The 16116-nt window shown below is 39.2% G+C and overlaps 1 protein-coding gene across 1 annotated transcript; it reads right to left on the bottom strand.

The window, feature by feature from the left end:
• Positions 1-8607: 8607 nt before the first annotated feature.
• LOC110099905 (late histone H2B.L4-like) lies at positions 8608-9189 on the bottom strand. The gene has a single exon (XM_020827215.2). The coding sequence runs from the start codon at positions 9187-9189 to the stop codon at positions 8608-8610; it is 582 nt and encodes a 193-aa protein (XP_020682874.1).
• Between the last annotated feature and the right edge of the window lie 6927 nt (positions 9190-16116).

Genomic DNA, 16116 nt, shown 5'->3' on the forward strand with positions numbered 1-16116 from the left:
GAGGATGAGAGTGATAATATATGTCTATATCTGTCCTTTAATGTGCTTGATTGTAAGTGTAATTGCATTAGTTCTTGTGAAGCGAATTTGACTCAAAGATGAGTATGTTTCTTTTAGTTGTTATATGTAATAAAGACTGCAATGAATTTCTTACATGTTCTTAATAATAATTTTTCTTTTCTAATTTTCTCTGAGTATGATCATCTCAATAATATTTAATTTCACTGGAGAGGTTACTAGAGGGCTCTCTACTAAGATTGGGGTTGGGGCCAATGTAGAATTGCCCGAGAAAGTTTGTTGAAGATGTGGATATAATGGATTTACAGCAGAAAATTCTGATATTTTTTAAAATTTCAAACATATTTCCCATAAAGGAGCTGTTTGGTAGCAGGATTTAGGCCGGATTTGAGGTGAATTTGATGGAAAATTCTGCCTTTTCGTGCTAAATTCCGGATATCCAAAATCCCATTTTTTGCCGAATTTTCAAAATTCATTAGCTCTAGAGGAAGAGACCGCTCGTTAAACCCGCTATATAGCCAAACAATTATACGGGATTTAATAGGATTTATCATTAATGTTACTAGACAATTTCCAGGATATAGGCCCATCAGGATTGCCGAAATCCAAATTTACTAATTATTACACATATGTCATTACTTTGTGGAGTTGGATTGTGTGGATAAATCTAGTAGTTATGCTATTGACTTAGATCTCAATTCAATCGATTGAGCATGTCATGTGGGTTGGGGGGGGGGCTCTTAAATTGTAAAAAATAATTGAAATTAAAATAAATTAATTAAAAAAAATAAAATTTCTTGACATAGCAACCCAAACCTGCTGATATACACAAATCCATCATCTCCCTCATCGGCGATCTCACAAAATCCCTCAGAGAGAAAGAAGGGCAGTGGTCAATGGGAATAAACGCCAAACTATTCAACGTGGTTGCGGGCTAGAATATACGCGGCGATAGAGTTTTAATCGTTCGTCTTAGCGTTATACGGATATCAAGCTCACACACAGAGAACACAAGATTTTTTACGTGGAAAACCCTTGAAAGGGGAAAAACCACGGGCCTAGCCCAGTTGAAAAGATTTCACTAGAACTTGAGTTGGTTACAATGGGCTGACTCGTCTCTGAGGACGATCAGATTACAAGTAGCAATTGTATAATAAAAATCCGGGTGTCAAAAGATGATCTGACAGAGCTTCGGGCCTCAGAGGATGGTCTGACATAAATCCGGGCCTTAGATGATGACATGGTGAAGATGAGGGCTTCTGACGGCGGTTTGACAAAAGTGAAGGCCTTAAGTGATGATCTGGCGGAACAACGGAGTTAGACGGTGGTTCGGCGGAGCACAGGGTGTCAGGTGGTGGTCTGGCGGAGCAATGGTGTTAGGCGGTGGTCCCGCGGAACAAGAGGTGTCAGATGGTGGTTCGGTGGAGCAACAACGTTGGGCGGTGGTCCGGCGAAGCACAGGGCATCATGTGGTGATCCGGCGAAGCGACGGCGTTCGGAGGTGGTCCGACGGAACACAGGGCGTCAGATGGTGGTTCGGCGGAGCAACGACGTTGGGCGGTGGTCCGACGAAGCACAGGGCGTTAGGTGGTGGTACGGCAGAGCAACTGTGTTAGGCAGTGGTTCGGCGGACGTCCGGCATTGGTGGAGCAACGGTGGTTCGTCGAAACTCCGGCGATGGTCCGGCAAAACTCCGACGGTGGTCGAGGAGGCTATGAAGCAAGAGCGATATCCGATCTCTCTCTTTTTTCCTTATGCTCAGGGGTGTTCTTTCAAGAGGAGAGGAATCCCTATTTATAGATTTTGGGAATGGCATGGCCTGTAAATAGGTGTAGGATCAAGGGTTAGTTGGGAGTGGTTGGATGGATGACTGATCTTGAATCCCTAGATCATGAACCATTCGATGGATGTTTGAATGTTGTAGTGATGTTGGAATTCAGTGATCTTGGGCTCGTTGGATTTGTCTCGTCGAGCCGCTCGATTTGACTATAAGTTTGTTATGTTTGGAAGCCGTTTGGTAATCCAAATCGTGGTTTGAACCTTCTAACAGCGCTTCGGGTCCTTGATTTGGTTTGGTGTCGTTGGGTTTGTATTTACAGGACGCTCAGTTTGACTGTAAGTTTGCTGAAATCGGAGTTCATATGCTCCTGATTTTAATTTCGGGAGTTTCCAACTTGATTTTGCTTTGAGATTTGTGCCCGATCAAGATAATTTTCAGATGATGTATCAGTTTCCCCCTATTTTCGGACGTCAAAATTCCAGGAGTCCGAAAATATGCATTGCTGCCGGTGGAAACTATTTCGCGTGATGTGATACTTGAATGTAGTCCGATCGTGGACATAGAGGTCCCGAATCACTTTAAAAATGTCAAAATTGAGTCCGGAACGTAGAAAAACGATTCCGGGGACCCCAAAAATGTCCGATTTGACATTTTCAGACCCAAAATTGGGCCAAAATATATTCAGTAACTTATAATTTAAATAAATAAAAATAAGTATAATTATATCAACTCTTACTTAGTGGATGTAAACCTTTTGTCATCCATGCTTAAGGTCTTGGGTTCGAATCCAGGGGAAGGCAAGGATTTTTTGTGGTGATGACGTGGCAGCGACATGCAGGATGAATCGATGACGTGGCAGTGGTATGCAAGACGGATTGATGACATGGCACCCATAACCCGTCGTGCAAATACTTCATTTTTGTGAAGAATATGCCAAACTGTTTGGCATTTTCTTAAGAAAAAAAATCTCATTCCGCCATACTTATTGGCAAATCAGCTCATTTTCAAATTATAAATTAGTTGAGCTTATTCCTCTAATTTTCATCTGCGGCAAGCTCTTTTTCTAAAAAAATTTATTTAAATATCAGCGAACGTACAGCTGCAGGTGATGAAGAACAATTATTGTCTCTTTCCTATGACAAGAATCCTTCTTTTAGTTCCTCTTCATTAAGAAATTCAAAGCTTTGTAACATCGATAAGAGAACTCACCTAATGTACGTGCGAGAACAAACCTTACTTGCTTCAACTGCTTTATTAAGTTTATTAAAGGCCAGAGAAGGGACATGCAAAGAGCTGAAGTTAGTGGAGTTCTTCTGGATAGGCTGAAGATCTCCAAATATTATTGTAGGCCTCAATCGATCAGAATCTATGTTGATATTTGTGGGAACAAGCATCTAGCTAGAATGATGAAGAGAGATTACAAATCAACTAAAAAATAGTCTTACTAATTAAACTACTGACAACCACCTAATCCATAACTTTTGGTGGGATAACAAAATTCAAAATTCAATTATTGAGGGGTCTAGAATCAGTTAGAGATGGCTGTAGTATTTTATAAATTTCTTTTTAAAAATATTATGAGAAAATTAATTATTTTAAAGCTCGTGTTGGTATCATAAATATTTTTTTAATATCACATATTAGCAACTTTTATTGTGAAAAATAGTTATTATTTTGATATAAATTTTTTAAAGAGAAATTGATGGTTAATTTACTGCATGCATGTTACTAAAATAGGCTAAATGAATTCTAGTATATAGTTGAGTGATAGTTGATCGATATTGTTATTAAAAACTATTGTGTTTTAAAATACAATAATAATAATATGTGTGAAGACAAGTAAAATTTGATTTCATTGACATTGGTTGGAGAATGTCTGATCTGTATGAGATGGTAGGCCGACAAATTTTGGTTTAGTGTTATCATCTATTAATTTACATTATAAGCACTTCATATCCTCAACTCTGTTATACTAAGGCTATCCTATTATTGTGTTACATGTGTACCTCTTCCTTTCTCTAGCCTATTTATATACTGCATATGTACTGTGGTGTGAGATGAATAATACAAGATTATTTCCTTCATTTCTCTGTTCCGCTCCTTCTTCATATCCGACTTCTTGGTCGTGGGTTTCTACATACATGATTCATTAATTGAGAGTAATAAGGAGTTATTACTGTCCCTATGGATGAGGATCAAGCGATAGCTGTATTTACTAAGCCAATAATTATTAACAATTAACTTATTTTTGAAAAATATTATCTTTAACATGAATAATTACTTGTTTAGAGTGATTAATGAATTGCAAGTTACGAATTCATTTTTACTGTATATCTTTAATGATATTGCACTAATTTATTATCCCTATACAGATTTATTATTATTGTTTTTTTAACAAAAATCCAAAATTTATATTCCAATAGAAAAAGAGAACAACCAACAAGGAAAACAAAACGAAGAAAGTTACAGAGAATGTCAGGGTCATCAACCCGTCGGGCTCAGTAGTAAACAGAGGCTTCAAACCCCCCAGAAAGCCAGGCACTGGCCATCTAGTATGGAGTGTCAGCATTAACGAACAAAACAACCACGAGCAGCAGACGCACCACCAAAGGTTGCCAAGAGCCACAGCTTCCGGGAAATGAGCCCTAGCCACATCATAGCCCATAAACAAACAATCGCCTCGAAAATTCTCAAATGACACTCAGCAAATTGGCACGACCACATAAAATCATTCAAAGAAACCGCAGCCAGAGCACAACCAAAAGCCCCAGACACCAGCACCAAAAACCCCCCATCATTTTCTACCACGCTATACACCTCCCACAAGAGCGAACAGGCACAACATGCCTGTCAATAAGCCCCGCCACATTAACCACATGAACTTCCTCCCCGCTATCCTCAGAAGAAGAATCAGATGAACCATACGAACAATGTAACCAATCTAATTGCAATCCCACTCTCTCTCCCGAGTTAACCGCCACTTGAGAAAGCAACGCCTCTGATGAAATAAACTTAACAGGAACCTCCACAAAAGATCCAGGAACTAGGCTAGTAGGCGTCACAGGATCAACAACAGAGTTAGCAGCTTGAATAGAAGAGGCCAGATTAATAGAGGATGAAAGAATAATAGGGCCATTGGTACCCAACAGAAATAAATCCCCAGCACAAGTAGGAGAACCAGGAGACTGAAGGCACAAAATTACTAGTGACAGATCTACCCGAACAAGAAATATTAGGTTTTGAATTGAGGACACAATTCACAGCAGCAGGCTCACTCAAACACAACCCAGGAATTCCAATAGAAAAAGAGAACAACCAACAAGGAAAACAAAACGAAGAAAGTTACAGAGAATGTCAGGGTTATCAACCCGTCGGGCTCAGTAGTATGCAGAGGCTTCAAACCCCCCAGAAAGCCAGGCACTGGCCATCTAGTATGGAGTGCCAGCATTAACGAACAAAACATCCACGAGCAGCAGACGCACCACCAAAGGTTGCCAAGAGCCACGACTTCCGGGAAATGAGCCATAGCCACATCATAGCCCATAAACAAACAATCGCCTTGGAAATTCTCAAATGTCACCCAGCAAATTGGCACGACCACATAAAATCATTCAAAGAAACCGCAGCCAGAGCACAACCAAAAGCCCCAGTCACCAGCACCAAAAACCCCCCATCATTTTCTACCACGCTATACCCCTCCCACAAGAGCGAACAGACACAACATGCCTGTCAATAAGCCCCGCCACATTAACCACAGGAACTTCCTCCCCGCTATCCTCAGAAGAAGAATCAGATGAATCATACGAACAATGTAACCAATCTAATTGCAATCCCACTCTCTCTCCCGAGTTAACCGCCACTTGAGAAAGCAACGCCTCTGATGAAATAAACTTAACAGGAACCTCCACAAAAGATCCAGAAACTAGGCTAGTAGGCGTCACAGGATCAACAACAGAGTTAGCAGCTTGAATAGAAGAGGCCAGATTAATAGAGGATGAAAGAATAATAGGGCCATTGGTACCCAACAGAAATAAATCCCCGACACAAGTAGGAGAACCAGGAGAGACAGAAGGAACAAAATTACTAGTGACAGATCTACCCGAACAAGAAAGATTAGGTTTTGAATTTAGGACACAATTCACAGCAGCAGGCTAGCTCACTCAAACACAACCGAGGAAAATGAGCAGTAGGGGCCTCTCCCACCAAACCGCCAACAGAGTCTAACTGGACAAAATTAACCAGACTAGCCTCCTAACGTTCCACACCATCCTCAACAAGAACAGGTTCAACAATATCAACAGAAATACAAGGAGGGACACCTAAGCCAGGCGAAACACCATTCACTACCGGATCAACGGATTCAATCCTAGTAGGCAAAGAAGCAGCAGCATGGGCAACAGTGTCCGCCTCCTCCAACCCCGCAACAGAAAAAGTTGGCAAATCCCCTCGAACAGCCACCTCCATCGCAACAGTGCTCGTCCCCTCAACAGGAGGTTTAACATTTTGGGGCAAAACAGCCGAATCCAATACATCAACTTTAGGACGACATTCACTCACAGCATGTCTGATACAACAACAAACAACACAAAATTTAGGGAAATCATCCATCACCACTTGCTGGACATAACCAAGCTTCTCTGAACCTAACCAGACACTATCAAGGTATGATTTGGTTATATCAAACTCAACTAAAACACGAGCTAAAGATGGTCTAGACCCCAAAGAGTCCACTCTAACTCATGCCCCATCTTGAGGAATAATAAAAAATATAGGCAATTAAGTTGTTTGATTTGAGATAGAGTGCATGTAAAATATTATTTTATATGAGTTTTAAAAATAAATATTAATATTTTTTAGAATGAATAAGAAATGTAGTGCAAGGTATTATTTTTATAGTGTAAAATATTATTGCTGTCGGTCTCCACCATCAACAATGGCCACAATTACCATTGGTCATCTTGCTACCTTCGCTGCAAAACCCTACCACCTCTTTTCACCACAACTATCACTAGCTACCATGGCCAACCACCACTGTCAGCCACCACCATCATCAATCGGGCCACTGACCATCATCATATTTAGACTTTATATTGCTTTTCACTATAACTACTGTAGATGTTACAAATATATTTAAGAAAAATAGATAGTCAATTTCTTATAGATGCTACAGTTTACTGAATCTAATTATAAAAAATAACTTTTATATCTTCAAAATTAAAAAAAAAAAACAGCCAACTGAAATTATTATAACAGTAAAAATAATGAAATAAAAAAATTATCCTTAAAGATCAATTCCACAAACATTACGGCGGCCGTGGGGGCTTTTTGGTGCCTTTAACTTCAACTGTACAGCACTTTAATCAGTTTTTGGGAAGATTTTCTTCAGCGAGAATTTTTCATGTGAGAAATATTTGATAACCCGCATAAATAATTGCAAAATATGCATATAAGATAGTTGGCTCATATCTCCAAGATTTGATTTTTCTGGGTTGAACTTAAGGTTAAAAACTGTGTTCAGGCCCAACTTGATCCCTCTGGTTCTGCTAGATGACAAAAGAAGATAAAACTATCATGACATATTGACATTCAATGCTCAAGCCTTACAGTCGATTGACCTTTCATGTCAAAGCTCAGAAGGCTTCAGAACTTTCAGGAATACAGCACTAACATCGAAGAAGATGAATGAAATCGCTGGAGAGATATAGAAGATAAGCTTACCCAAAAAAAAATATATAGAAGATAAGCTGCTTTTATTCCAAACAATTTAATGGAGAAAAATGAAGAGGCTGTTTGGATAATGGATTTGAGCAGAATTTATGCTAAATCCTGAAACGGAATTTGAGATTTCTTATATCTCACGATGAAATAAATTCACAGTTATCCTATTTTTTATCGTAAATCCTGAATTTATTAAATTCAGGCGTACAGCAGATTTTAGGAATTTGGCCTAAGAAATTGAGAGGGGAGAAAAATGGTTACATTTGCAATGTGAGAGCTCCTCTTGTTTCGATCCTATGTTGCCGTTTGTCAAAGGACGTGAAGAGTCTTCCTTAGCGACCCTTTCAAAACACTACTTTCTCGCGAAGCATGTGAAGCTGAAACAGCAAAGATCAGACATCATTGAAGGACAATAAGCTAGCTTCTTTAGCGACTCTCTCAAATCACAAGAAGATGAACTCGGAAAGGATAAGAATACTCTGCAGGATAGAAGCCAACAGCGTGCATGAGCTGTTCTATTCCTGCTGGTGAGGTTTCCTTAGGAATTTTTGCAGTTTTTGTAGAGGTAGAAATAAAATATTACATTTGAGCAGGCTCTTGTATGTTAGATGACAAGATTAGCATATCTTTATTGGTCTTCTCTATTATTATCTATATGAAATATATTCTTCTCCTCTAAGATTACCTAATAGCATCTGAAGCTGCAGTTCAAAACTGAAAAAGGTGCGGGAAATCTCATTCCTGTTTGGGATGAAACTGTAACAAAACAAACGTCTATTGTTAGTTTAAATTAAAATTTGTCAAGTAAAACTAATATTACTCTTCATTACAGTTCACAGCTTCTTTAACAAAAATAGTCCATAGTACATGCTTGCAGGTTGCAGTGCACAAAAATCCCATTGCCCCAAAACATTCTACACAGATTTAACAAAACATAACTATAACATACAAAACACATTACAAAAGTAAAATTACAGGCAACACTGAACAGTATAAAAGTCTTTTTTCTTGCCCGAGATCCTGCAAAAGAACTATATAAAACCAAGTTACATGGCCATCTAAAGCCATTCTCCCATCCCTTCTATTCCTCCTCATTTTTCCATGTAGGTTGTGACAGCCTTCACCCCCTCAGCAATGGCGTGCTTGCCGAGCTCACCAGGCATTATGAGACGCACAGCATCCTGTATCTCCTTCGACGATAATGTCACCTTACCGGTATACTTGTTCAGCTGCGCCGCCTCCTCTGCAATCCTCTCGAACATATCTCGCATCATCCCTTCAAGCACCGACATAGCTTGCGCTGACACCCTCATTCCTGGATGCACCTGCTTCAACACTCTGAACACATACCTCTTGTAACCGCTGCTTGCCACACCTACATTGATCCCTCTTTTCTTCTTCCTCTTCTTCCTCTTCTTCTCCTCTGTCTTGTCCTCTTTAGTTTCTTCTCTGTCTTCAGTCTTCTTTTCCTGTTCTTTACTGGTTTTTACAGTGGGAAGGACGACAACGACTGGCACTCCAACGTCGCCTTTCTCCACCACGACTATCTCAGGGACCTTCTGTTGCTCCTCGCCGTCTACTATGTCGACGTCGACCTCGACAGTCTCCTTTACGAGCTTCCTAGTGGTCTTCACTACAGTGCCGACTACCTTCTTGGAGCGCTTCGGAGCCATTGTTTGGGTTTTGCCGCTTTACTCCTCGCCTTCTTAATGGGCGTCAAAATAACTACTGGGATGGTTGCCGGAAAAATAACTAGTGGGATGGTGAGATATGTACGGTGTGGGCAAGTTACCGTTGCGGAGGATGCGTAGAACTGCGAACACGTGTGAGCACACGTGTCAAAAGATTGTTCAGTAGGTGTTTCTGCATCTGCCGGAGGTGGAGGGTGAGGTCGCCAAGTGTTCTTGGCACCAGAGTTGTAAGAAAATAAATTCTATATGAATATATGGACATAAATAAGATAGAATATATATATATATATATATATATATATATATATCCTTTCACCTTTGTACTATGGTAACAGAAAAAGGAAAAGATGTAACATGAAGTAATAAGATAGTTTAGTACTCTACATCAAGAATCCAACTGAAAAATGAAAGATAGGGCTTCAATGACTATTTACATATACAGCAAGACGTTTTTGCTCTTATCCGGGCGATCCATAATGCCATATGCTTCCTTTGGAATGGTTTTCTTATTTTTTAAATAAAAAATATCTTAAAAATAGGAAAAAAAGATATTGGTCTAAAACTGTTTCAAACGAAGGCATAAACAAAAGAGCAAACTTAGAACACTTAGCTCAACTGAAACCCCCCTGATATGCTCACTATATAATTTTCAGCCAGCAAATATGCATAGAAGGCAGGATGTTAAGCTTTAAATGTAGAGGTATTAACATAAAAGCACGATATAAAAGTATCAAAAAAGCAATTACCATAAAAAGTTTTAAATTGGGCAACTAAATCATTACGAGTCCAATGGAGAAAATGTTGGGGGAGTAAATTGCACAATGAACACAAATAAGAAAGAAAAAAAAAACAAAAAACTGAGAAATAACCACGGACCCACACCACGCTCAGTTGTTCACTATAAAAATTTGGGAGAAATAGTGCATAGCTCTCTTCTCGCTCACACACACACACGCACACTCTTTCTCTCTCTCTACTTTCTAGCACCGTTCACATACAAGAACAAACAAATAGAAACACATTAAAAACACCATGGGGCGCATCCGTTTATGAAAATTAAGTAAGAAAATTATCAACTCGTCTTGCAACGCTGCAGATGCAGAGCATCATATACATATATACGGTAGGACAAGTATACCGTTTAAGTTGTTTCTCGACTACTCATATGCAGGACCATTATAATTATATAGTTTTTTCTCCACCACTTATTCCTTTTTTTAGGGCTGTTAAAAATGGGTTTCAAGTCGGATTCGAGTCGAACCCGAATCTGATCGAACCGACACTTTTTTACTCGACCCAAACCCTAACCATTTTAGGAAAAGGGCAAAAACAGGTTGATTTTTCGAACTTGAACCCTACCTGCTTCGGGTCTGGATCAACCCGAACCCGACTCATTTCTTTTATGTTTTACTAAAATATTTTTAGGCAAACCTAAATCGAATTAATGTAAGATTTATAACTTCAGATAATTTAACATAAAAAAAGCTTAATTCAATTTGGGCAATATGATTTATTATTTTTTGAAAATAGTATTTACTTATTTCATAACAATCTTCTAATACCCTCAGGTACATAACACTCGGGTACGTAATGCTCCGCTTTCTATCTGCCTTCAATCAGACAACACAACACCACAACGCTCGATCGAGTACATAACGCTGTACATTGTATGAAAAAAATTCAAATGCAAAGCACATGAAACCAAGCAAGGGGAGGACCCCCTACAATCCCCAACAAGCTCGATCGATAGAATTGAGGACCAAAACAATAATACAATCTGATTGATCAAGACAATCAAATTCAAAACAAAACTAATAAGAAATAAGCCACAAATATGCTCATATTAATACATTAAATAAAGCTTAGTTTTAGAGTTGATACGTTCTCGAAAAATTATCTTGATCAGGCATGAATCTCGAAGCAAAATCAAGTTGGAAACTTCCAAAATTAAAATTGGGATAATCTGAAATTTGATTTCAGCAAACTTATAGTCGAACTGAGCGTCTCAAGAATACGAACCCAACGACACCAAATCCAACCCAATCCGAGCCCAAACGGGTCCAAATCAAGGTTAGAAGCACTATTGGAAGGTTCAAACCACAATTTGGATTTTCAAATGGTTTCCAAACATAACGTGCTTATAATCGAATCAAGCTGCTCGATGAGACAAATCCAACGAGCCCAAGATCACCGAATTCTGACATCATTAAGACATTCAAATGTCCATCAAATGGTCCATGATCAAGGGATTCAACATTGGCCGCCCATCCAACCACTCCCCATTTATCCTTGATCTCTCACCTATTTACGGGCCATGCCACTCCAGAAAACTATAAATGTACCCGTCATTTCTCTTGAAAGGGGGCCCCAAGAAAGAATAAAATAAGAGAGAGATCAGAGATCGCTCTGTTCTCCTCACTCCTCTTCGACCACCGCTGGAGTTCTGCCGGACCACAGCCTGACGTCGTTGCTCCGCCGGACCACACTTCAAGCCCTGAGCTACGCCGGACCAACTCCTGATGCCCTGAGATCTATCGGATCACTACTTGAGGCCCTGAGCTCCGTTGGACCACCACTTAATGTCACGACCCGACCCGAGACGAGACGGATCCCGCCCGTGCTGGATCGCGACAGAGCTGCACTAACCAGGATCTAGCTTTGGAATTTGGTTCGGAACTGAATCTTCCAAATAATTAATTCACACAAACTAACAAACACAGAGCTACTATGTATCATCAAATGCAGCGGAACAAAACATCTATCAGACACCTTAGCCGTACCATCGCTTGACGTCGTTGCTCCGCTATACCTCCACTTGAGGCATTAAGCTCCGCCAAACCACCACTTGAGGCCATGAGCTCCGCCGGACCACCACTTAAGGCTCTCTCATATGTCGGACCATCGCCTAACGTCGTTGCTCAGCTATACTACTACTTGAGGCTCTGAGCTTCGTCGGACCACCACTTGAGGCCCTGAACTCCGTCGAACCATGACTTAATGCCCTCACATCCGCTGGACCATCCCCTAACGTCGTTGCTTCGCCGGTCCATCACTTGAGGCCTTGAGCTCCGCCGGACCACCACTTTGAGCCCTTGAGATCCACCAGAACACCACCTCAAGCCCTAACCTCCGCCAGACCATCGCTAGACGTCATTGCTCCACCAGACCACCCCCTTAGGACCTGAGCTCCACCGGACCACCACTTGAGGCCTTGAGCTCCATCGAACCACCACTTAAGGCCCTCACCTCCGCTAGACCATCGCCTAACGTCGTTGGTCCACCAGACCACCACATGATCCCGAGCTCCATTAGACCACCACTTGTGGTCCTGAGCTTTGTCGAACCACCACTTAAGGCCCTCATCTCCGTCGGACCACCATTTGAGGCTCTGAGCTCCGCCGGTACACAACTTGAGGCCCTGAGCTCCGTCGGACCACCACTTAAGGCCCTTACCTCTACCGGACCATCATCTGATGTCGTTGCTCCACCGGACCACTACTTGAGGCTCAGAGCTCCACCGAACCAACACTTGAGGCCCTGAGCTCTACCAAACCACCACTTAAGGCCCTCAACTTCGTCGGACCATCATCTGATGTCATTACTCTGCCAGAGCACCACCTGAGGCCCTGAGCTCAATCAGACCACCACTTGAGGCTCTAACTCCACCAGACCACCACTTAAGGCCCTCACCTCCGTCGTACCATTGTCTGACGTCGTTGCTCCACCAGACCACCACCTGAGGCCCTGAGCTTCGCCGGATCACCACTTGAGGCCCTGAGTTATGATGGACCATCACTTGAGGCCCGAACTTCTCTCAGACCACCATATGACACCTGGACTTTTGCCGGGCCACCACCTGAGGCCTTTTCAGGGGTTTCCACGTAAAAACTCTGGTGTCTCTTATGAACGCTACACTTTCTTTCTCACACTAAATAAGTATTGTTCTCTTTTTTCTGAAAGGTTGCATCCGTTGGAGTTACTTACTTGGCTTTCTCTTGTATTTTGAGAGGGTTAGGCATTGAGAACAGCATATGTGAGAAATGAAGGAGAGAGTTAGAAAGAATAGAGAATTGTACTTATTTCTCTGAATTTTCATAGTGAATTTTTTGGTGCAGTGTGGCTCCATTGTTTTTGCTCTATTTTGAATTTTGCATGTTAAATCCTGGTGTCCTTTATTTTTCCGCAACTTTTACTTTCTTGTTTCATCGTTGTGATGTTTTCTCCTCTTCATCCCAACAATATATTCGTTAACAAGTTCAATAAAGGCCAAATTTCAAGAAAGCTAGCGGGTAAACTATCAATAACTCGATCAATATCTTCCTGTGATTACTCAAAGATTTTCTGCTTGTAATATGATTTGCCAACTAAATTAAAGGCCAGGTTAAGTAGAAGTATTAGCCTATTAGGAGTGCATTGCATTTTATTCTCCTTGCATAGTGGTGATCAGTTTGAAGTAAAATTTTGAGTTATTTCAAATATATATACACTTTCTTTCAATTTTGAATAAGAATTATAGTATTTTTTTATAATAACTAAATTAGTTTAAAACGTATGTAAAAGCTAATTAAGACTTCGTTTGAGATAGTTTTTATTATATTATAAAGTTGCCGTAGAAAAAATAATTTTAGAAAGATATTAATTGCATAAAACAGTTTTTTTTTTTTATAAAATTTTTTTGAACGCACCAAAATAATAGCAGTCAAATATAAATTATGGTTAAAGTCAGAAGAGTAAAGCAATAAGAAATATGTTTCAAACAAAACCTAAGTATAAACCAATTTAAAGTGTTGTTATTAGTTTAAGGCTTCATTTGGGGCGACTTTATTATTACTTCTTAAAGCATTTTTTAGTACAAAATAAAAAATTTTCTACTAAAAAGCTGATTTAAGAAACAATAAAAAAAAAAAGCTTTGCCAAACCAATTCTAAATTTGCAAAAATAGGGAGGATATTTTTAAAAAGGGAGATTTACATACATACCACTTAATACTATTTTATTTACATATTTAACACCTAAAACTTTAATATTACATACACACCACCCATAGTTCATTTTTATACCAAATATGAGTGGTAGAAATGAAATATATGAGTAGTAGGAAAGAAATATAAGTGGTATATTTGATATTAACATAATATAGGGTGGTATGCATGTAATATTAAAGTTCTAGGTGTTAGATATGTAAATAGGATGTTATAAAGTGATATGTTTGTAAATTTCCCTTTTAAAATTTTTTTGCAAAGCAGCTCTACACAAATGTGAACATCTCAACAAATATTATGATAATTTTTAATAATCAGCATAGCCACAAGGATAATTCAAAATAAAAAATGCAGAGGAAGAAAATTCCAATAAAATTTTATGTTAAAAAATTATTTTTTCACAACCAAAAATAAATATTTCAACATAAGACAATTCATGGATGGTGCCTCTTTTTTTTTTGGTGCCTCTTTTTTTTTTTTTTTTTTCGTTTTTTTCGGTCTCGACAATTCATGGATGGAGCCTCTGATGCGGCAACAATCACAAATTTTTTTTTGGGCTGGTATGGGGAATCGAACGGACCTGCTGAAGGCAACCGCACTGCGCTCAACCATGAAGCTGCACCGCGCGTCCCACAAAAAAAATTCATATCTTTTGTCATCAATGACTGATAAATTTTTTTCAGGCGCAAAATTTGAGTAAAGATATTATCCTAATGTTCAAATCAGTGTGATTTTATGTCAAATATATACAGAAAGAGAAAGGCCATGGGATTTCCATGGGAGGGGAGAAATTATTATGTGCGGTCACTGGATGCCGTTGGAGATATATCAGAATGCACCACCTCACCATTTTACTCTCTACCGTGATATTATGTACTGGGCGACTTAGCGTATCCTGATTCACCTGCAGACAGTCAGGTGACCGAACATAATAATTTCTCATCTGATGGAGAAATTATTATTTGCATATTCCGGATGTAACTTTTCATATGGACTACACCTTAATTTTCTCTCTTATATCCGGCAAAATGTTGTCTGGTGTCCGGATTAGTCCGGACACCAATAAAAAAGCGCCACGTCACTCAAAAATATCGGGACCCAGTGCATTCGGGTGAGGCGGCATATTCGGATTGAATGTCTGCATGTCAGGTGACCGGACATAATAATTTGCCCTTATATACACTTTATATATACGAGAGAAAAGAATTCAGATGTCCTCACCTGATTAGAGTCAGGAAGGTGTCTAATTTTCATGGGAAGTGGTAACTGCAACAAAATATTTAAAAAAATGAGGAAGAAAATTAAAGAGAAAGAACCAGAGAGAAATAATGAGTTTTGCTCAAATCGGGCGAAAAGATTATGGGATTATTATTATTACATGTGCTCCTTCTACATTTGTCTTCTTCTGTCGCTTTCTTGCAACATTAGCAGTGGGACTTCACCTACACTCTCCTCCACCGTTATATTTTTTCAAGGAAAAAAAAAAAGAGTATAGGCTAAATAAATGGATTTAATAGCTCTTGGATTTATTCTCAAGATTTTATTTGCAACAGTTTTTTACTGTTTTTTGCAACAGTTTTTTAGATAAAAATTTTTTGAAACAGTTTTTTTAATGTAATTTTTTATTATTTACAATTTTTTTTAATTTAATATTAGAAAAAATTTTGCTACTAAAATCACCTGACTGGTAGGGCTATAAATGAACATATCATTTGAAAAATTACTCATAGCTCGGCTCGATTACAGCTTGTTAGTGATTGTTTGTTTAAGTAATCAAACTAGTTTGAATAAATTTTAAAATACCTCACTGTTAAATAAACAAATTTGAACTATGTGCTCGACTCGTTTTGTTCATGAACAATATCAATTAAACCTAATAAACAGACTAAATAAGAAGCTCATTAAGAAACTTGATTAAATCTTTATT

Source organism: Dendrobium catenatum, unplaced genomic scaffold (assembly GCF_001605985.2).
Source record: "Dendrobium catenatum unplaced genomic scaffold, ASM160598v2 fragScaff_scaffold_1088, whole genome shotgun sequence".
In the NCBI taxonomy this organism is placed as follows: Eukaryota; Viridiplantae; Streptophyta; class Magnoliopsida; order Asparagales; family Orchidaceae; genus Dendrobium; species Dendrobium catenatum.

Bases quoted from the DNA above. Each gene is read 5' to 3' on its own strand.
- LOC110099905 (XM_020827215.2), bottom strand. From the start codon at position 9,189: ATGGCTCCGAAGCGCTCCAAGAAGGTAGTCGGCACTGTAGTGAAGACC.